The sequence below is a fragment of the Gobius niger genome (genome assembly GCF_951799975.1).
Source record: "Gobius niger genome assembly, chromosome: 16".
NCBI classification, from domain to species: domain Eukaryota; kingdom Metazoa; phylum Chordata; class Actinopteri; order Gobiiformes; family Gobiidae; genus Gobius; species Gobius niger.
In genome coordinates this window covers 25,055,351-25,078,035 of record NC_136867.1, presented here as the reverse complement: position 1 = coordinate 25,078,035, position 22,685 = coordinate 25,055,351, and the positions used below count along the sequence as shown (strand labels likewise).

The following is a 22,685-nucleotide window of genomic DNA, read 5'->3' as shown; positions in this document are numbered from 1 at the left end:
CCCACTTTTAGATCGGGATCCAGAAAGTGGCTTAAGGAGAGTTTTATAAGTAATGTACAGTGAATTAGGTTTGGGCGATTTCTGACATTATTTGTTTATTTGGTCGGGACTGCGTTACTGATTAACTTGTTACTGGCTTCACTGTTTTTTAATAGGGCAAATATTAACACAATAACTATCTGCCCATGCAAAGATATTCAGAAACACCACTTTGACTTGTTTACACTGCATTACATTTGCTCACATGAAACCAGATGCTTTATCGAAGTCGTAATTTCTTCTGAATGTGTTTTTTTGTTTCTCTCCGTAGCCAACCTGACGGGACACGTGGAGCGGGTCGGCATTGAGAACTTCGAGCTCTTAAAGGTGCTAGGGACCGGAGGTGAGTTTAGAAACACACACACGGAATAAATCGCCATAAAGGGAAAGTTTGAGCGGACCTTTAAACAAGAAAAGGTTCTTATCTCATCAGACAGGCCTCTCTAAACTGTGGGGCCCCGTTTAGGGAAGTCACATTTTTACAACCAACAACGGAAATAGCCTCAGAAATGCAGCATAAATCTCAGAATAAGCTTTGAACAAACAAGGACTCAAACTTGGACTTGATTGTGACTCGAACTGGGCTGAACTGCTTTCTCTATTGAACAAAGTGAGAACAAAACTCTACTTCCTTACACCTTTTATTTGTTGAAATTTCCAGAGGAGGTTACAAAAGAAACAGCTTTGCACTGTCGCTTTATACTCTTAAAGAAAAGAGCTTTTGTGCAGTCTTTTTTTTTTAAGTGCACAGCTCTGTAATAGATGGTGACAGTGATGAAGTGTTTGCATGTTTCTGTGACACCTGATCACCACCGTGGAACGATAAAACGCCGCACGAGACTGCACTCTGAACCCTCTGTTTGTTCACGAGGGCTGGGCTCAGTAACCAAGAGAACACGCCACTCAAGTATTACAAATATTGTTGCTTCAAAATAAAAAAAGTGGAGTAGATTCTCGTCTGTCATCTAGGCGGCTGTTTTTATAAGATGTCTTGTTGACAGAGTGAAACATCTAAAGATCAACACAAACGCAAAATCCAAAGTAATAAGAAGAACTTGCTATGGAGGATGCCTTTTTAGTGCTCGTAGTCTCTTCCTTGTTCCCTCCCCTGGCAGCTGGTGCGGGGACACAAGGGGCTCACCCTTCTCCTGTCCCGAGGGTGCCAAGCACTCTCATTCTCCACTGCTTTGCTATAGAAGCTTTTAATGAGGAAGGGCCGCCAAATGTCCGTGATTAATAAATCCACTTTCTGTCATTTCCAAACTATTCACCTTATTCCGCCCCACCCCCTTTTTGCCTCTTTTTGCCAGTGGCCGTCGGCTGCTCTGCTTTTTGGCCACAACACTAGGGGCCGCCATTGCTCCGCCATTACTCCGCCATTGCTGTTGTACCTCCAAATGGCCGCTAGTCTCCCATTGAAAAGCATTGGACTTTAGACACGTTAAAAACAACTTTAAAGCCTGGTCCCAATTTTTTTGGAACTATCTAGAGCTAGATATTCCTTCTGTGATAACGCTGGGTTAGTTACAATTAAAGAAACCAGGCTGGTTTTGGTAAGAAGAATTTTAGAAATCTCGTACTTAATGAGGGTCGGACTGTTAGCATTGGAGCTGCGCGAGCTACATGTCACGTAAGGGCGGAGTCTACAGTGAAGATCCCGCCCTTATGTCCTTTTTAGGAACATGCTTTGTCTGAGCTGGGGAGGGGGAGTCTGTAAATCCGCCATGAATTCCCCCACAAGCGTGGTTATTATGGTAAACGGGGAGGAGTGAGGAGTGAGGAGAAGCTGTCCATTTATATATACAGTCTATGCTTTTTGCCTTGTCTCGGCACTTCCGTTGTATTGTATTTAATTTCTAATTTATGTACAATTGAGTCGCTTATATTGATTTTGTTGATGTGTAACTGTAATTTCCTGCTCAATAAGTGCCTTAAACACCTCTGGCGAGCTGCTCCTCCTCACGGCCTTCTCCACAGATTCTGCCGGCCCTGTGCTGTCAGGCCGCACACATGATTGACAGCCAGCGTGACTGACAGAATTATCAGCCAATCAGAATTCGGTGTACATTGACAGTACTCGCCCAGGGCCTGCAGTATCTCAGAAGCTTCCCCTACGTTTTTTATGCTTGGGAAAACCGCTAGTGTAACCGCATACAGGCAAGACGTTCCAGGAAATCAGAAGTGAACCTGATAAACAGATATTCTTCTTGGAAATATCAGAATGCAGTGGATTTATTGATCACGGATTTCCTCATGTAGAGCTTCGATAGCAAAGCAGCGGGACCGACAGCGGGACTTAGACGCTTGGCTCCCCGGACAGGAGGGACTGGGAGCTGGAGCCGTCATGCACGAGCTTAATATAGAAGCTGCAGTCACACGTATGACCTGAGGTGGCAGTAGTGAGGATAAAATGGCAAACTTGCATCTAGCCCCTTTAAACGTCCCAAGAACGGCTTAAAAGTCTGGCTCCAAAGAGTTTTTCTTTTTCTAAAAATCGCTATGACCCATGTGACTATATTTAACCACGCTAGGTTTTGTTTATCAGCCCGAAATTTGGAAGCATTTTCAGTACGTTGACTGGCTCCAGAGCCTGTTAATAAAGCTCTGGAGCTCTGCGGAGGCTCCGCCCACTCCTCGTGTGCAGGGCTTCCCGCCTTTTTGCCCTTTTAAGGAACAGCTTGTGTAGTAAGAGACGGAGAGGCCATTAAATTTCACACATGACTCGGGACCTTTTTCAATGAATGGGACCCACTCATCTTTATATAATTATATCTATGGTTTCCGTATACTAGTACAAGTGTTCCCGACGGTGTTTGCTTTTGTTTTGGGGGTGGCGTTGTTGATTCATCCTTTAGCGATCAAGTGCCACACAAAAAGGCAGTTTTATCCATACGCCTATTGTCGATCAGTTCATATGGCTTTGACTGCGTGAACCCAGGTTGCATGTTCGCCGCTAAAATCTGATGGTGCGGTGTTGACTTGTTGGTGCAAATGAACATTGGACATTTTACTCAAATCAATCTACTAAATGTTTCTGTGCGGCCCTAAAATCGTCTTTCTTTTTGTGTAGTAATTGACTTCTCCAGTCCTATGTTAACTGATAGTAATAAGGTGAATAAGCCCCTAAGGTAACTCTGTTTCTTGTTGTTTTCCAGCCTACGGGAAGGTGTTTCTGGTGCGTAAAGTGAGCGGCCACGATGCGGGGAAGCTTTACGCCATGAAGGTTTTGAAGAAGGCCACAATAATCCAGAAGGCGAAGACGGCGGAGCACACGCGCTCGGAGAGGCAGGTCCTGGAGCACATTCGCCAGTCGCCGTTTCTGGTCACGCTGCACTACGCCTTCCAGACCGACACCAAGCTGCACCTCATCCTCGGTACGGGTCGCATCATCACACGGTCGGCAGGGTGGCTTAGTGGTTATGCCTCGCTGGTGGAAGGTTCTAGGTTAGATTCCTGGACGAGGTGTGGCTTTTCTGTGTGGAGTTTGTGTGTTCTCCCTTCCCACTGAGAAGGTTAGACAGCTTCTGTTTCACCCTCAGGGGGGGCCTGAGAACTTCTAATGTATGCACCCTATGTCAAAAATCCTGAAATATCCCTTTAAAGGATCTGTAACATGCTATTTTAGCCATCCCAAAGCAAAGTATAGGCATATGATATATTGTACCTCTATCACTATGGAGCACTATTTTTTGTGAGAAATATAAGTATTTTCTGGAGGCATTTTGCGAACCCGGAAGACAAGACGCTTCGATTCAGTTAACTCCGCCCCCTCTCTCCGAGCGGATCTGCCCATGCAATATTAGCAGTTAAATACATACTGTATAAATATCACTGCAATAAGTGAAGTTACTTCACAATACAGTTACAAGGAGTTGACATCTGCAACACAGCTTCGTAAATGGCTAACACACACGCTAACACACACGCTAACACACACGCTAACACACACGCTAGCACACACGCTAACACACACAAGCTAACACACACGCTAACACACACAAGCTAACACACACGCTAACACGCGTTTTGACTCACCACCGCTCTGTCCTGGCCTCTCCATCACATTCATTGGGGACTTGCGTTGGTTGTAAAAGTTAATCCACTTTGAGAAGATTCACCAAACATCCATCAAGAGAAAGAGACACAGAAAAACACTATTTTGGCTGATAGTTGCTGAATCCCGGAGAGAAATTCCAACTTCTGGCGAGTTCCCTCTTCTTTAGGAAGGTTGAAAAAAGTCCTGCACCTCTCGTAGCCAAACGCACTTTTCTCCGCAACATTATCGCCAGGATTCAGGAGGATTGCTAAGAACTGCATGAATGAAGCCAAAAAACACTCTGGAGGTGTTTTTGATAAGGAAATAGCATAACAACATGGCTAAAAACTCCAAAGTCGATTTTGCATGATATAGGCCCTTTAAAGAAGTCACAAAGGGCATAACATGCAGCCACTAGGTGGAGCTGTTTCCCTTGTCAGAGAGTAGCATCAATAAACTAGCTCATATCTTTTTTCCATTCAAAATTAAATAAATCATGATCATCTACTGACAGTGAATGGATGTGTTAGGAACAAAGACCTGGCATTTTCCTGTGGCTCTGACACAGGCTTGGAAAATTTTATCTCCAGAACAAGAAAAGATTTTACATTTTCTATCTGCTGCCAATCAAAAACTACCCCTGTTTTCACCCACTGGAGACAGAGACTCTGCAAAAGTGCATGAATGTTGCTCTCATCTCCTGTACTGTATGTTTGAGCAGGTTTCCTCAGGGCCAGGGAGCTCCAACCAGCTGCTCGAGCCCTTTCCAAGGAGCTCTTTCTACATTTCTGCGCAAACATGATGAGTCACATTTATTGAACATATTGAACACAATCTGTCACTCTTGACTCTTTCTCCTTGGCAAAAATTCTGAAGGAGCGGTTTGAGTGGCTGCTGCTGCTGCCGCACTTAAAATAGACTGAAAAATATTTTCCCCAAACACAAGAAAGGCATTAGAGCGCGGTCGTTGTTGCCAGATACAGCGAATCCTCTGGGGTTTAGATTCGCAGAAATCTCAGAGGTTTAAAGAATTATGTCCAAAAAAAGAGATGAAAGCCAGGACAAACAACAGTGACCTGACCTTGTCCGGCCAAAGCGCAGAATCCAGCTTCAGGGCAAATCCACTGATACGCATTTTTCTCATTGCTCTTCATACTAAAAATGTCTAGAATAAGTTGCATTCGGGCTTCACAAATAATCACATAATCTCTGAGGTTTTGCATCTGACTGAGATTTTGGCTTTTTACTAAAACTTTAAACTTCTAATCTAATCTTTGGGCTTTCTCTTTGGAGTTCAAATCAAAGAGTCAAAGAGTTGACATTTGCTCTGTTATGTTTTCTTTTATTATATTTGTAGAGAATTTGTGTGCAGCACTTTGGTCGACTGTGTTGTTTTTTAATGGGCAAAAAGTCAGTTTTAGTCATGACTTGTTTTGTTCCTGATTTTGTATTTTACCACAATTTGGTGAAACAAGAAGCCTTCATTTGTTTGTAAAACTTTAATGTAATGTTCCGCTGTATAAAATGTTCCAATAATAGTAACACCGTAGTGGAATATTCTAAATTGTTCACATAACATAAGTGGCTGGACAGGCTCCCCTGGCGATGTTACAGCAGTGGTCCCTCCCCAAGCTTTACCTCCTACAGACCATAACAGACTGTGGGTGGCGGTGGGTCTGTGGGGATGCACGTTTTGGTGTTTTGATCATGTTTCTGTGGTGTGGAGAGCCCCGCACTCAAGCACTATGGGACCATCGATCCCTCCCATTTACAGTGGGAGAAATAGTTAGTAATTTGTCCCTAATAAGATGCACGTGGCTGTGCGCAAAGTTAAAGCAGAACTAAGTAACTCGTGCCCCTAGAGGCCATAAGCGCCACTGCAGGTGTCGTAGCAAGTTAAGTTTTTTTACTCATTAATTGTCCGTGAGAGTAAATACTACGCTGACAGAAGAGACAAAGGGCGAGAGGGATATTGTACATCCAATTACACAATATGAGCGATCGCTGTTATTGTTTACTTACGCAATTTTCGCCGGATGTTTTGGTGAGTGGTAGGCAACAGCTGATGCATCCAGGCCTCTAACACGGTTTTATAAAATTATAGATCTGTTACAGTGCAAGAGAAGCAATGCACTGTTATGAACATTGTTTTTTGCCGATCTATTAGTGTGTATAGCACATCCGACCCAGTGCAGGCAAAGTTGCAATTGTAGTTTTCCGGCCAGAGACACTAGGGGGAGATGAACGACCCCCTAATCATCGCATTAACACTTGTATAACTCCCAGAGGGACTACGGAAAGGATTTACTAAGTTAAACATGTTACTTATACTGCTTTAATGTAAAGAAGAGAGAGGAGGCACACCAGTCTACCCCCTTTTTTCCCCTATGCAACGCCCGCAGGCGACCGACGAAGCACTGGTGCACCGTTGTTTGTACACAAGATAACAACTTCGCTTTGAGAAACGCTGTTGCTGTTGCGCCAGGCAGAAGATCAGGCCCTTTTAATTGTATTTATTTGAGCTGAAACAACCAAGTAAAGTGAAGCATTCCTTTAATGCTGACCCAGGACCAACAGGCACCAAAACTTGATATCTAAAGAGAAAATATTTGTGTTCGGTACCTGCTTTCGATGCCAGTAGTATAAACTTTTTTTTTTCTCGATACCATACTGGGAATGTTTAACGGTATCCAGTCTTACATGTTGTGCATCCCTACATTTATAATAATCTCTCAATGATTATTTTTTTTCTCTACATTTGCTTTTATGTTGTTCAGCCCCATTGCCACCGGCTGTAAGCATTTTATTTATCATAATTTCATGGCCCAGTAGTTATAATCACACAATCTGCATATTTCAAGTTTCTGTCACATAAACCCTAAAGCACATGTAACCACTTTTTTTTCCCTGAATTACATTTTTTGAAGCAGAAAAGGCTGTTCTGCATCTGTACCATGTTTTGCCATTGATTATTTCCTTGAGTGTCATCTGTAAATGTGCCCTTTGCAGCTCCACTGGTTTCCAATCCCAGTCTAATGATTACACTAATGATCCCTTTAACCTCTGAATGCGTAACTGAGCTTGGGTTAAACTGACGCCTGTAAGTTTTCCAGATCATTTTACGCCTTCTTCTTTCCCAGATTACGTTAACGGCGGCGAGCTCTTCACACATTTAGTGCAGAGAGTTCGATTCAAGGAGCAGATGGTGGCGCTGTACAGTGGAGAGATCGTTCTGGCACTAGAGCATCTACACAAGGTCTGTATAAAACTATATTACAACTTATTTAAAGTGTGTATCTGCTGTTTGTTAATGTTGTTGTGTTGTTTTTGCAGCTGGGCATTGTGTACCGGGACCTAAAGCTAGAAAATATTTTGCTGGACTCAAGTGGGCATATTGTCCTCACAGACTTTGGGCTCAGTAAAGAGTTCGATGAGGTAAGATTTTTCCCGTCATTTTTTAATTGAAATTAACCTGTACTGACAGAGAGCGGGATTTCTTATGTTTTTCTTGGGTGACGCTTATTTCAACAGTGTACCAACCGGGGTACTTGTGCCCTTGGTAGGGGGTACTTGGAATTCCCTCAGACAAAAAAAAAGTTTTTCAGGAAAAGGCATAACTTTGAGAGTATTTTAACTACATTTTGAACATAACACTCTACTGAATACTGAATAATCTTTTTTAGTTGCTCCCTTTGTTAAAAATTTTGGCAGGATCCTTGAGTTAGGGGTCACTCGCAGTATAAACTAATGCTTCAAGGGGTACGTGGGACAAAAATGTTTCGTACCCACTGATTTTTTTAGAGGCCGATCGATAGGAGTTTTTCTCAGGCCGGTGATGATTTTTGGGGCTGTTGATTGGCTGATGCAGATATGCACGATATTTTTATTTTTAACAATGTTTGATCTATAATCCATTGTATGAAGCTTCTAAACTGAGTAATGTGTCCGTGTTGAACTGTGACAGCAGGGGGCGCTTTATTAAGGGCATAGATACAGACAATCTTGTCATAGAAGGGGACGTGGCCTCGCTGAGAGAAAAAAATCTTTTGGGAAACAAAATATTTCACTCTTTTTAGTTATTTATTGGCAAAATATAAACTCATTTATCACATGCAAATAAAATCAAGTCTAAATCAGGTTAACATGGATGTTTATTCACAGCAGATTGTTCAGTAGAAGCGAAAAAAAGGCAGTTGTTATTGGCTGTTGAACCACTTTCCTCCTCTCCATGTCTTTATATCTTTATTTAGTAGAAAAAAAAGTTTTTGAATAATTAGAGATAGTAAACATTTTTCTCTAGTTTCAAGTTTAATGGTTTTGTATTGCCCAATATCACAACAGAAGTCGCCTCACAGGGCTGCACCAAACATTAAGGTAGTAAAACAGAGCAATAAATATGACAATTAAAAGTTCAGGTGAATCCAGACAAATACAATGTCCAATAGGATACCGATGAGCGGCGTGGGCGTCCCCCGTCCTTAGACTCTCCAGCACGGCAAGGAAAAACTCAAAAACCCGGCAGGAGAAAAGAGAAACCTTGGGGAGAACCACAGAAGAAGAGATCCACTCCCATGGACGGACAGGCTATAGAGACCCAGGGCTGAAGGATCCCTCAGCAGACGGGCCAAGATTGCAGACCGTCCAGTCCTCAGATTCCAGAATGCAGGATTCCTCCGTTCACCCAGGTTCCTCCGTTCGATCAGGACATTCAGGACATTTATGTTTAGTAGGTACTTTAGAGGGAGCCTGTTTGAAAGACAAAAATCAGCAGATTCTAAAACAAAAAACGGTCTCTTTTTCTTATGGATCTGAAATTATAAGTAAAAGTCTGCAACAAAAAATATACATAAAATACAATCCGAGGTGTACGAACTTGTGACCGCTTTTAACCGCGATGTTTCTCAGCTCCCCTGAAGCCTAGGAAGTTGTGTGAGGACTCATTTTAAAGTCTTGGTGGTTTGATTGCCATAGTGCTTGGTGTGCATCATCAGGTTTATATTGTATTATTGAGGTGCATTGTTTAGCCTTAAATATATACCTTCTTTTTTTCAGGTGGAAAGGGCGTTCTCCATTTGTGGAACAATAGAATACATGGCTCCTGAAATAGTAGGAGGAGAGTCGGGACACGACAAGGTAATTTCCTTTTACAGATACGAGATGGGGAATTGTCTCCATCTCTTGTCTCACTGTTTGTCTGAATTTTGTTTTCAGGCTGTCGACTGGTGGAGTCTGGGAGTGCTGATGTACGAGCTGCTGACCGGAGGATCCCCCTTCACTGTGGACGGAGACGAAAACTCTCACACAGACATCGCAAAGTAAGTATTTGGGCTCAGTTTCAGGCAACACAACAATCAATTTTGCAGTGATTGAAGAACATGTTTATGTCTTGGTTAGAGAGCTTAGGAATGTCCTTACAATGTTTGTTCTATTAGTTCCCAGGCTGTCTTGGCTTCTAAAATAATATAAAATAACCTCCATGTATCACGTTGTTTCCCCGCTCTCAGGAGGATCTGTAAAAAGGACCCTCCGTTCCCCAAAGACGTGGGACCTCTGGCCAAAGACCTGATCCAGCGACTCCTCATCAAAGACCCAAAGACCAGGCTGGGCTCCGGGCCGAGCGGAGCCGACAACGTCAAGAAGCACCCGTTTTACCAGGTACGAAAACATTAGAAAAACCTGTTTTACTAGGTATGTTGTATAATTTATTAACTGTTTTTGCCTCTCAAGCTTTGTTCATTCTAACTACTAATGGCCAAATCAATGACCAACAAGAACATGTTTAATTCGGTCAAGTACGTGCTGTTTATAAAAATCCTCTTGTTCATCATGATTATGATCAATCATGTACTTGTCTTGCAAACCAATTCAATAAGCAGCCTTATTGCAAGCTTGGCATTTATACGTGCATGCTTTGTCACACAAGATTACAAATAAGATTACATTGATTACATTTACGGCCGCACCATCTTTGCTCTGCCCGATCCCGTCAGACCTCGGAAGCTAAGCAGGAAGGGCCTGGTCGGTACTTGGATGGGAGACCGTTTGGGAACAGGAAGCCTTGGTGAATGTAGTGAGTTTGGTGCTGGTCAGAGGGGCCGATGGCACAGATTAGTAGCCTTGCTTCCATCAGTCTACCATAGATGGATGGATGGATGGATGGATGGATGGATGGATGGATGGATGGATGGATGGATACTTTATTAATCCTTGCGAGTGGAAATTCAATTGTTCATCAGTATCAAACAGTGGATAATACAATACATATAAATATAATCAAAAGTACTTGCCCAAAGTTAAACCCCCTGTAAATGGAGAGGAAAGGGATCAGATCTATTGCTTCCTCTGGGCAGACAGAGTCCCATGCAGAGGGTTCCTGGAGTTACTGAGGATGGCCTGGACCTATCTCCCCATGCACCTCTCAACCACTGCCTCAACAGAGTCCAGTGACCCCCCCGACCACTGACCCTGCCCTCTTAACCAGCTTGTCCAGGGCAGCTGTGGGTAGCTTCCCACCACCAAGTATTGGAGTGAATGCAATGTAAAGCGTCTTTGCATGCATTATTATTATTATTCGCTTAAATTATGCTAAAAAAGATTGCAAATTTGCCTTTGCTGTATTTCCTCTTGTGGCAGCGATATCGTCCTCATTAGATCACAAACCATAAGGATTTTGAAGGTTTCACGGCATATTTAGTGTAGTGTCCAACAGGTTTTGCCTTTTATGTGTTTTATTGTTCATTCTCCAACATGAGAGGCAAAAGAGTTCACTATACAAAGTCAATACAACACTTTACAATGACTGTAAAACAGACAAATATTAGATTAGATATTAGACACAGACAGCATCTCTGGTATCGCCCATATATGGCCATGTTTGAAAACAGTTAAGGGGAAAACAATTTAGAGAAACATCTAAACTTTCTCTAATTATTCAAAAACTACTTTAACAAACGCTGAATTATGAATATAGTTTTCTACTAAGTAAAGAACAAAGACATGGAGAGGAGTAAAGTGGTTCAACAGCCCATAAATACATAAATAACGGAGAATGCTAACTTGATGCTTCATGTTAGCATCGGGCTAATGCTAACGGTTAGTTAGCGCTAGCTACAGCTGCCGTTTTTCACTTCTACTGAACAATCTGCTGTGAGAAAATATCCATATGGGCCCGATTTACACTTGACTTTATTTATGTGTGATAAATAAGATATTAATAACATATTCCACCAGAAAATGGCTGAAAATAGTGGAAAGTCATCCAACAAAGAGCTAAAAACTCCTGCCATGACACATTCGAACATTTCCGGATTCAACAATGGGAAGTGACACAGACCACATGTCAAAATAAAGTACATTGTCCTTCGGTTTAGACGGCGTGGAACACAAGAAATCTAAAATAAAAATAGCCGGGGGAAGGATGTGTTTTGTAAAAGAAAAAAAGGAGGATGCAGTGGAATAAACAACATCACAAACACAGTAATCCTCCAATGGCCGCATCAATTCAAGTGGACTGAATCTGAAAGTAAGCAACTTCAGTGATGGCTGAGGAAAAAGGGCTTTTGCAAACATTAAACAAACGACGGCCGTCTAAAACTGATGAATTCGGGCACTTATGGGATTGCCACACCTGGGGAAACACTCAGTAAATGAAATATTGAATAAAACGGCATTAATAGCCTTGACTTTTCTTGTCGTTTCTCTCTTTAGAAAATTAACTGGGAGGACTTGGCGGCGAAGAGGGTGCCCGCCCCGTTCAAGCCGGTGATCCGGGACGAGCTGGACGTCAGTAACTTCGCCGACGAGTTCACGGAGATGGACCCCACGTACTCGCCGGCCGCGCTGCCTCAGAACTGCGACAGGATCTTCCAGGTGGGCGTCCCGAGGAGTCAACGACGACAACAATGGGCTGCTTTTGTGCGTTCGGAGTTTGTGATGAACACAAAGGAAGAATAAACGGAGGCTTTGTTCTCCTCTCAGCAGCAGCGGTTCATAAATAGTTTCCCCTCGATTTGAAAATGCCACGTGAGTCACAGCAGACTGTCCCCTTTTTCCTCATTTGACTCTTGAGAGGAATATGTATTTGTAAAGTAATGTATTTTAAGAAAGACATTTCTAATTTGAGTCATAACAACAAAACAGCACAGACCACAAGGGAAACCATAATTAAAGCTGACACTTTTTCAGAGAGGCATTAAAAGCATTAAAGGTCATTAGCAAAAATGAAAGCCTTAAAGTGAAAGCCTAAATGTATTACAAATTGAAAACAATATATTGTTTCTAAAGTTGCTAATCTCAGGAACTGATCAGAGTCTGACAGGATTACGCTCGGGCCCATGAGACCAGCTTTCCTGTGCACAGTGAACGAGGAGGGAGAGAGAACAGCCATGTCTGTGGTGTGGAGCGAAACAGAGCAAAACAATTTGCAAAACAAATGCTGTTCCAGGGTTTCTGCTGGGAATTAAAAAGCATTAGATGTCATAAAATATTAACTGAATTAGAGCAAAATGAAGTCCTTAAAAGTCATTAAAAAGCATTAAATTGGATTCAAACTGGAATAAAGTCAGAATTTACATATATTTTTTCTAAAGAGACAGAACCTGCTCAGTTTCTCATGTGTGAACATGCTGTGAACATGATTTGAACTCCCAATGCAGAAAGCAGAAGGCCTTAGCTATGTTCTCAAAAACTATGGTCTAAGACAAACTCGGCTGCAGTTTTTACATTAATTTTCCACAATATTTTGCTCAAAATGTTCCCGTATTGCCCTTTTTCAAAAAGAGCAATACGTTTCGTGGATGGATGTCTTGCAAATATTTCTCTGTACACAAGAAAGACAACACAAAACAGCAAACGAAACTGATCACTACAGTGGCGCAGCGGTTAGCGCTCATGCCTCAGCGGGTTCGATTCCCACCTGGATGGGGCCTTTCTGTGTGGAGTTTGCATGTTCTCTCTGTGTCTGCGTAGGTTAGTGATAAAGACATGTGCAATAGGTAAATCCTCCAGCCGGGTGTTTCTGACCACCAGCCTGGCTCCACATCATGGAGATGGTCCCTGAGCGCCAGCCCACGCTGGCAGCTCACTGCTCCTACAGGTCGCCCAGCGACATTGAGGATGGGTCAAATGCAGAGAACAAATTTCTCTAAAGTCTCTACAGAGATTAATAAAGTATAACTTATCACTAACAAGATTGTCATCGCAGACATTACAATCACGAAATTGTATTTCCATATCAGCTGTACTTAGATTACAAATGTCATTATACAATCTCCTCATTTGCAATCTTACGGACTTCTACTTTACATGTTATTAACATTTTAACCACCACCTGAACCGATTTCATTTTCCCTAGTTCAGTTTTACCCAAATCTAAAGCTTCTTGACTGGAGTTTACAGCCTACAGGACCTGCAAAAGACCTACAAAACTGATCTAAATGGATCTTTTTCCTTGCGTTTTTTTTTTTGACTATTTTTTTTCCATTTCATGCTCTTTTCTTGTTATGTTTTTGTCACTTTTTCATCACTTTTTTGTTACGTTGATGTCGCTCTTTTGTTGCATTTTCATCCTCGTTTTTCTCTCATTTTTGTTGCCATTTTGATACTTTAGACTTCGGTAAAGCTGAACTGGAGAAAATGTGCTCAGTTCAGGCGGGGGTTAAGAGGTTAAAAAGCAGTAAACGTGATTCCCACTGGCACCTGTGTAATTCTGTTTCGCCACATCATCCTTTGATATTTTGAGTAATCTCGGTCCAGTTTCTGTTTTTACCGTCCGGAAGTGAACTCGCGGGTGTATCTGATGTCTTTATACTTTTCTATCTATATCGTCTTTGTGCCAAGAAAAAAAGCTCTGGCAGCTCCACAAAAGCCGCATTGTATGAGCCGCGTGATTGACGGCGGTCTGTCCAGCTGTTTCTGTTGTTAACGCTGTCAATTTTTAAAAAGCGCCGCCGCCGCCGCTGCTGCTTCTGCCTCCTTTTATTCCCCATGAAGGACCCCACCATCTTTGAGACGTCCCAACATCTGCGTGGCGCGGTGGACGGAAGGATGCGTGCGAATGAAAGCGCTGCCCCTAAATTACCGGGCTCGGAATTTGAGCGATTGCCTTTTGCCGCGAAATTACATCTTTTAATGCAGTTTTAATTTTGTTTTGTGCGTCACGCCGGGGTAGCAAAAAGAAAAGAAAAAAAAAAAACAAGAAAAAAAAAAAAAACACGTCGCGAGATTGCTTGCAAATTATAAACCCCCGCCAAATTTCAGGCGGTGAATGGCGAGAGGGGAAAAAAGATGAAGTTGGCAATCAAAGCTCGGAGGCGGTGCCGCGACTGGCGTAGTGAAGCTCTCCAAGTTTTTTTTTGGCTTTTGTTCGGCGCGAGAAGACTTTTAAATGGGGGCTATTTATCTAGTGCCGCCTCAAGGATCCAAAAAGCAATCAAGAGCCGAGAGAATCCGCGCAAAATACATAAGACGCAGACATCAGCTGGCGGGGCGAGTTGTGGCTCACATCGCGGTTCAAAGCGGCATCAAAAATAGTCATTCGCATCTGGGGCTTCAATGGCGGCTGCATATGGAGGCAATTAAACCGATAAAGAGGCGCCTTTGAGAGGGTTTGAATGGGAACGCACACAGACCGGCTCGTGTTGGCTTACAGCGCGCTTTTGAGGACATTGACAACTTGACTCGATGACTTGGATTGCGCTTGGAGTAGGTCAAATATAGCGCCAGACAAAAGAGTGGGTGAGGCATAAAGGAGATTTTTTTTTTTCCCCCGAAACGTGTCAACATTTAACAATACGAGGTTAGACTCCCCGAACACGAGGAGGACTGTGGAGAGGGGTTTCCGAAAGTCTCCGGGGGCTGTTTTCTTTGTTATTGTGTAAACATGAGCTATTGTCACCATAGACACTCGCCTGGGATTTAAGCTCCTGAAACACAATTCCTCCCACTTTAGAATTGGGCCCGATCTATTTTTTATAACACTCGCAATTGACTGTGGTTCGTTTTGACCCTTTTTGGGGTGTTGTGGAATAAACGACACATGAGACATACTTATGAGTGATCGTATACCTGGAATTCACTCCGATTTGGACAGTTAGGAATACTTTTGTACCTCAGCTAAGCATTAAAGGGCCTAGATGCAGGTTGGTCATTTTTATACTCCCTACTGCCCCCTCTGGTCAAATGTGTAACTCTAGTCTCTATATTAAGCTTGTGCATGACAGCAATTTGGACCCGAATTAACACCTTTTTGAGTGACAGTGCAGGATTTTAGAGGCAGTTGTGTTGTGGTGAGCAATGTCCTAATGTGTAGAATGAGCCCAGAGCTGGAACATGTAGGGGGAGGAAAATCCATATAGTCCCTTTAAAGGGGGGAGGGGCATTATGGAGAATCGACTTTTTTTTTACAGATTTTTACCATGTTACTATTAGGGCTGGGACAAAATATCGGATTTGGATTGCAATACTTTGTGCTGCAATACCCCGTATCAATACTTTATTAAGTATCACAATACAGTACTTTGTGTACTGTGTTCGGAGGCATTTTCATCCTGCACTCCTTTGTTTCCAGTAACAGTTACACAGCACTTTGTTACATTTTGCGTTCATTCACTTTTCAATCTTGACACTTCAATAAGTGTCAAATGGCATTTGGTTTATAAACTCTGGACACATGTTCTCTTTTTACACATTATAACCTCTTAAGCCCCACTTTAACAGGACCAGTTCAGCTTTACCCAAATCTAAAGCTTCTTGACTGGAGTTTATACCCTATAGGCCAGAGTAACATCTCATTTGAAAGCTAAGACCTGTCACGTTTTAGTTGCTTTTTCCATCCTTGTCTGTGTCTTGATTTTGCCACTATTTTGATCTTTTTTTCAAGAAGCTTTTAGATTTGGGTAAAGCTGAACTGGAGGAAATACAATCGGTTAAGGCGGGGAGGGGAGAGGTTCAGGTAAAAATATGACTTGTCCTCAGTACTTACTCTATCACAATACGTATCGGATCGGCCCCTGAGTATCGAGATGTGTATCGGATCGTGACAAAAGTGGATCATCCCAGCCCTAGTTACAATGTTGTTCTCCCACCAAAAGCAAACCTGGACTTGTGTTTTGAGCCACAAGCACACCTTTGAGTTTTCTTTTGATCTTCTCCAGTGGCTGTTCTTAGTAAGAGATCGAGAGGTGAGGATACATAGAACCTTTTGGAAGCTGCTAAGTTTAAGCTCCTCTTCATGGTAAAGTAATGGTATAGTAAAAACATTCGCCATAGCTGCACTAGAGCCATGCAAGTCTTTTTTTTTCTTCTTCATTGAAACGGCTGCATAGCAAAGGGGAGCAAGAGGAGGGGGTGGGAGGGGCTCATGGAAAGTTTTGCTGAAATTGTACACAACATTTCCTCATTCCTTTGTTTGATGGAATCTTTTGCTCATATTTATTTTGCATTAAAGCAGCACATTTTCCGATTTGAAAACCGTAAAGCTTAGGAACAGGGCCCTTTAAACACAGGCCTTCGCGCTCTCAGCTCGGCTCATGTGCAGCTTTGTCGTGTGTGTTTCAGGGATACTCGTTCATGGCTCCTTCGATCCTGTTCAAGAGGAACGTGGTGATGGACGACCCGGTGGAGCTGTGCGGAGGATCAGAGAGGCCGGGCTCCGCCGCCGTGGCCCGCAGCGCCATGATGAAGGTACTGGGCTTCACTCACACTCGGCCTGCACGATCTGGACAGAAATATTAAGTCAGATCTTTTTTCTGACAACTACAGCAATCGCAAGTAGATTTTCGATTGATGTTTAATATCATGGTTCAATTGACCATTTTATCCCTGTTTAGAGTTATAAAGTGCTTGGTTTGCAGGTCTAAACATACTTTTGTACATTGGAGTAACATTTATTTTTTACTCCCAGCTTTATTTACATACTTTTGGTAAATTTAGACTTTGTTGGAAACTTTAAATAGATCTTATGTTTTTCTTTTCTTTTAATATTACTTCAGAACTTTGCATTGTTATATTTTGCTAGATCAATCTAATTTGACCTAATACCTTATAAAAAAAATTAATCTTGAATTTGTAAATATTCAAATGTTTGGTATTTTATATTTAATAATCGAAACTAACAAAGCAGGTAAACAAACCTTCTGTCTTACTCGATGAACAGATCTGTAATACTTTTTTTGATATATATTTTTTACTTTTAAGACGCGTTAAAAGCCATTGCTGATTTTGCTTTTTACGACAATGAAAGTTTAAACTGTTACTTGTATCCAAACCAATTTCAAGCCAGTGTTGTTTTTGGCAGGACTTTTAGTTTGAGTCTTTTGGATAAAAATGCTTTTACTTTTAGTCACACTTTTAGTCAACTTTTCATCAGTATTGAAATGAGTAATTAATTTCCAATAATCTCTTGCCTTTATAGCTTCTGACAAACAGATTACACCACAACAGGCACTGGCAGCAGTGTCATTGTGAACATGACTTTTCTCAAAAGCTCCCGCCCTCCTCGTCCTCTGGTCACTTTTTTTTGCCAAGGAGCTATTTTCAGCTCGTCATTGTTACGTTATCGTCATTAAAAAAAGCTGTGTCAACGAAATGACATCGTTTTCGTCTTCGTTGACGAAAACAACACTGTTCCAAGCTTTCCTAATGCATTTCTAACACCTAATTTCTTGACAGGGATGAGTTTATGAGCACGTTTCACAACCTTCAAGGTCACAGTCACAGTGATGCTAACAAAAACTAGCCTGTAAGCTCACAATTATTTATGTGGACAGTGTTTTTTCACAAACCACTGTATATCCAATATACCACAGGAGGGCAAAACACATTTAATGTTGCTTTTGGTTAAAAAAAAACATTTACAACAATCCAGATATACAGGCCCTTACACTGATAAAAACACAAATTAGTTTCCATCCGCTTGTTTTCTTTACCTTTTCATAATTATATAATGGTCTGATTTCACCCCTCCTGGAACCGCCACCTTAATGTGGTGGAGGGGTTTGAGCGCCTGAATGATCCTGGGAGCTCTGTTGTCGGGGGCTTCGTGCCCCTGGTAGGGTCTCCCAGGGCAAACAGGTCCTAAGTGACGGTTTAGACAAAGAGCGGGTCAGTAGCTCCTTATGAGAGACCAACAGGCCCGGTTAATCCTGAGGCCGTCCTTCTGTGGACCCACCACCTGCAGGAGGCGCCATAAGGGGCTGGTGCAGTGTGAGAAACGGACAAGTGGAAGAAAATGGATGATGGTCTGATTTCATGTTGTGTCATGCTTGTGTTGATAGTGATAAACACTGTTTGTCCATTTCCTCCTCAGGACTCTCCGTTTTACGCGTCGTACGAGATGGACTTGAAGGACGCGGTTTTGGGGGAGGGCAGCTTCTCCATCTGCAGACGCTGCACGCACAAAAAGACCGGGCAACAGTTCGCCGTCAAGATCGTCAGCAAAAGGTCCAAATTCAACTTTACATCCTCACACTCTTGGCAGCGTTCATTAGCTTCCTCTTCACACTGTTATCTACTACTCCAGCTCACAGTTTCACAGCTCACGAAGGCGCGGCGTCGGACGTGTTACTGATGACAAAGTGTGAAAGAGAGCAAAGTTTGCGACGCGATCGAAGGAAAACACACGGTTCCTCGCAAAGACACACGTTTCTGGGCTTTGATTAGCGCTTTACAAGAATGAGAAAGCTACTTAGAGCCAGCTGCGTTTTGACACAAGCCTTGAATCTATAAAAGAGTGTCATTTTAAGTAATAAGTAAAAAGAGTCAGATTTACTCACAAAAAGATGAAAAGTTCCGCACTTCAGTCAGGAAAACACTTCTTTTTTTTAAACCTTTATTTAACAGAGCAGCACAAGGTGGAAGGAGGTGGCAACAAAGTTTAAGATCGTGATGAAAATGGGTTTGAATTATTGCCAAATGCCTGAAACAAAGCATAATACTCCGCTCTTTAGATATATTTATTCTGTTTTCCTTGTGCTTGTGTAGGATGGAGGCGCAGACTCAGAGGGAAATAGCGGCTCTGAAACTCTGCGACGGCCACCCCAATATCGTCAAGTTACATGAGATCTACCACGACCAGGTATTTTCTTTAATACACATGTCAATCAGCTGATAAATATCTGGCCTTTGAGGTTTGTCTATTGATGTGCCAAAGATATTCCCCACGATATCAAGGTCAGAGCATCTGTATTCATGACATCTTAAGGCGAGATACTGACCAATAGGAAATAAATAAATACTGAAAATATTTCCTGTAGATTACTTCCATTATTATGAGGCCATTAATCTACTTAATCTTTGGCTGTAGCAGGGGTTCACAAACTTTTTTTTGAAGCCGAGTACCACCCAGAGATTCCATTAGCCGGCTGTAGCTGGCTCGGAAAGCAAATGGCCGGTAAAAATAATTTCCATTGGCAAAATTGGCCGACAGTAGAAAATATGGAGAAAATAGAAAAATATATTAAATACAACATTTGACCAAAGTCAGTGACTAACATAACAAAGTGATTTTGAGACAGCCCAAATATTAAAAAAGGTTCAAGCCCATTTTACAAAGCGCAGTTGAAGCGCGATTGTCGCGCTGAAAGGCTTTTCTCTTCGTGCTTCGTCACATTTTCCAAGAAAACGGCGAACTACAAGTACATTTGCTTTTATAAAAGCTGCCGCTCTCCATCGTCTCCACGTGCACAGCTTTGTTTGGATTTGAGCTGCATTTTTCTCACGTCATTCTTTCATTAGGAATAGCCGTGTTTTTGAACCCACTAAAGTACTCGTGTCTAAATGTAGATTGCTATTGATAATAAACCACGTTCATTATGTATATATTTGTTTAATGGTCAGTAATTCTTGTGAATGGCCGACAGTTTACAACCCAGAGTGGCTGACAAAAAAAGTGTAGCGTAACCACTGGTACCACCTGAAGCTTTGGGTGAACGGGCCCTATACTACTTTGACGCCATCGACATGTGAATACAGCACACATAATAAAAGCTTCCCATATTTAAACAGTTTGGTTTTGTCTGGGTAATAGGCTATTAAAATATGTAAAATACAGAAATATTAATAGAAAATGTAAAAGTTTTTAATCATTTTAACAACAAATCTGGGGTCAGTCTGAGCGTGTTGCTTTGTCCCAGTGGACCAGGACTCTGATGTTCAGAATGAGTGACAAAAGCAGCAGACACAGGTTTGGAGCTGGACTCTGCGATCTGGCTCCGCCCCCTTTGCTTCACTCTCACTGTTAAACCACTGGTAGCTACAGATCTGAATGTGCTGGTTTAATCTCTCGAAGACAATTTATACGCAGGACATAACCAGCTTTGCACGTGCTTTCATTTTTATCAGGTGATAGCAAACATGTTGCCTAAAATGTAAAAAATAATAACTAAATCCCTCTACCTGCAGTGTCTCCCCCTTCTTCAGTCGGATTTTTCCATGCCCTCCATTTCAACACACTCTGTTATGAATGACTGTTGTGCCATTCATTATTTTAGTCCTGACCCAGTTAAGTTTAAAATACATAACCAACATGTTTGACCTTATTCTCCTGCTGACGCCAAAGCCCCTGCTGAAACCACATTTCGACCTCAGAGCTGTGAAGGTGTGAGTTCATTAGTCCCGGTCTCACCTCTTTGGTCCTGATTGGGTCTGAGGTCTAGACCGTGACCCACATCTCCACCTTTGTTCCCTTCGATCCGACACTTTGGAGACTCTGCCCCAGATGCTCCTGTTTTTGCAGACGTTGTGGGATTTAAAATTTGGATATCTTTACTTATCAACTCAAAGGGCCTTATAGATGTTTAAATAATGGACTGTAGGGATGTCAGGATAAATAACTGTTCATCGTCTGCAGCTCCACACGTACCTGGTGCTGGAGCTGCTGGGTGGAGGAGAGCTGCTGGAGCGCATTCGGCGGAAGCAGCACTTCAGCGAAACGGAGGCCAGTCGCATCATGAGGAAGCTGGTGTCGGCCGCGAGCCACATGCACGACGTGGGCGTGGTGCACCGCGACCTGAAGCCAGAGGTAACGTGTGGATATATCAGCCTTTTTATGTGTTAGAGTGCATATGAATCACAGAAACCTTATGTGCTCTGAGGCTCTTCCTATAAATGTGTGCGTCTGTCGCCATCCACATCCAGATGAATGGAGAAACCAGTCCTTATACATCCTTATACGTCCGATTTCTGTAGTTTTTCTCATTAAGATGTTATGAGATTATGTTTAGTGGACATTGGAGGTGTATCCGACCTCACAAAAACCTGAAAACTGCATTAAGCTCAGAGGCTAATTCTCATCTAAAGTAAAATCAAACGATCTGGACGTTCATTTTCTAACTAGGCTTTGACCTCACCTAAAAGTGGTCAATGGATTGGCAACGGATTAAAACCAAAAGCCGTTAAAACTACTCCAAGAAGTACGATTTCTTCACAATGTAATCTAGTACTATCATACAGTACTTTTCACTTCTACTTGTGTAAAATTATATTCAGTGTTGTGGAGTAACGGAATACATGAACCACCATTACGTATTCAGAATACAAATTTTGATTAACTGTATTCTGGTACAGTTACTCTTTAAATAAATATAATATAATAAATAAATATCAATAAACGGCAGTGCAATAAACATACACATGTTTTAATTTTGCATTAAAGGGGCTAGATGCAAGTTAATCATTTTATGCTCACTACTGCCACCTCAGGTCTTATGCGTAACTGCAGCTTCTATATTAAAGGGGGGGTGTTATGAAAAATGGACTTTTTCAAGCTTTGCATCATGTTATTATGTCATTCCCTCATTAAAAATGTGCCTGAAGTGTTGCCTTGGCACATTCACGTATTTTTGTGTAATCTGTAAAAACTCTTGACGGCAGCCATTTTAGGGATAGCTTTGCCTGAGTCCTCCTAGGAACGCCCCCACCTCCTGGAGACGCCTCCGACCTTTCGTCACCAACCACTGCTCCTCGTCAGAACCCCCTCCCCGCAGTGTCCTGACCACAGATGTAAACAGTCAGAGTCATCATGGAGGATTAGCTTCATGTGTTGTGAACCGGAGCCACAGAAGGTTTCGTGTGCTATAGACTGGTGCTATGTGATTGAAAAAAGCATATACCACGTCTTTAAGCTCGTGCATGACGGCACTTCGGACCCGAATTAACACCTTTTTGAGTGACAGTGCAGGATTTTAGAGGCAGTTGTGGACATGGCGGATGAAAATACTTAGTTTTAACATTTTTAAACTCTGTATAGTCCCTTTTAAGTGTATACACTACTATTTTATAGTGTGTGTTTAAGTGAAAGTATAAAGTATTCAGTCACAAAATAAATTTTCAGGAGAGTATGCTTCTCCTTTTATTTCTAACTTATAATGATCCTTATATCTTTATTATTTGAAAAGCTACTATATAAGTTACATTACTCTAACTTGACTCAATGTTTTGGCTACTCTATCCACACGTCTTATAATTTTCACTGAATTGTCCTCTCATTGCCAAAACTACATCAGCTTTCATTGTAACCGAACTCGTTATCTGAGTGATCTGAGTCCCTAAACTTTAACAAAAAAGTCCTGAATTTGATTTTCCAAAGTGTCCAATCCCAGCCGCGATACCTGCC

General features: G+C 42.1%; 1 protein-coding gene across 1 annotated transcript in view; it reads left to right on the top strand.

Moving 5' to 3' along the window:
- rps6ka5 (ribosomal protein S6 kinase, polypeptide 5) overlaps nt 1-22,685 on the top strand; it is a 46,174-nt gene that overhangs the window by 17,043 nt on the left and 6,446 nt on the right. Inside the window, exons 2-13 of the mRNA XM_079573444.1 lie at nt 311-382; nt 3,195-3,413; nt 7,216-7,331; nt 7,409-7,510; nt 9,128-9,208; nt 9,287-9,390; nt 9,580-9,730; nt 11,783-11,944; nt 16,631-16,756; nt 18,381-18,514; nt 19,055-19,148; nt 20,922-21,092. Coding sequence (XP_079429570.1) covers nt 311-382; nt 3,195-3,413; nt 7,216-7,331; nt 7,409-7,510; nt 9,128-9,208; nt 9,287-9,390; nt 9,580-9,730; nt 11,783-11,944; nt 16,631-16,756; nt 18,381-18,514; nt 19,055-19,148; nt 20,922-21,092 — 1,532 coding nt within the window. The remainder of the gene's footprint in view (nt 1-310; nt 383-3,194; nt 3,414-7,215; nt 7,332-7,408; nt 7,511-9,127; nt 9,209-9,286; nt 9,391-9,579; nt 9,731-11,782; nt 11,945-16,630; nt 16,757-18,380; nt 18,515-19,054; nt 19,149-20,921; nt 21,093-22,685) is intronic.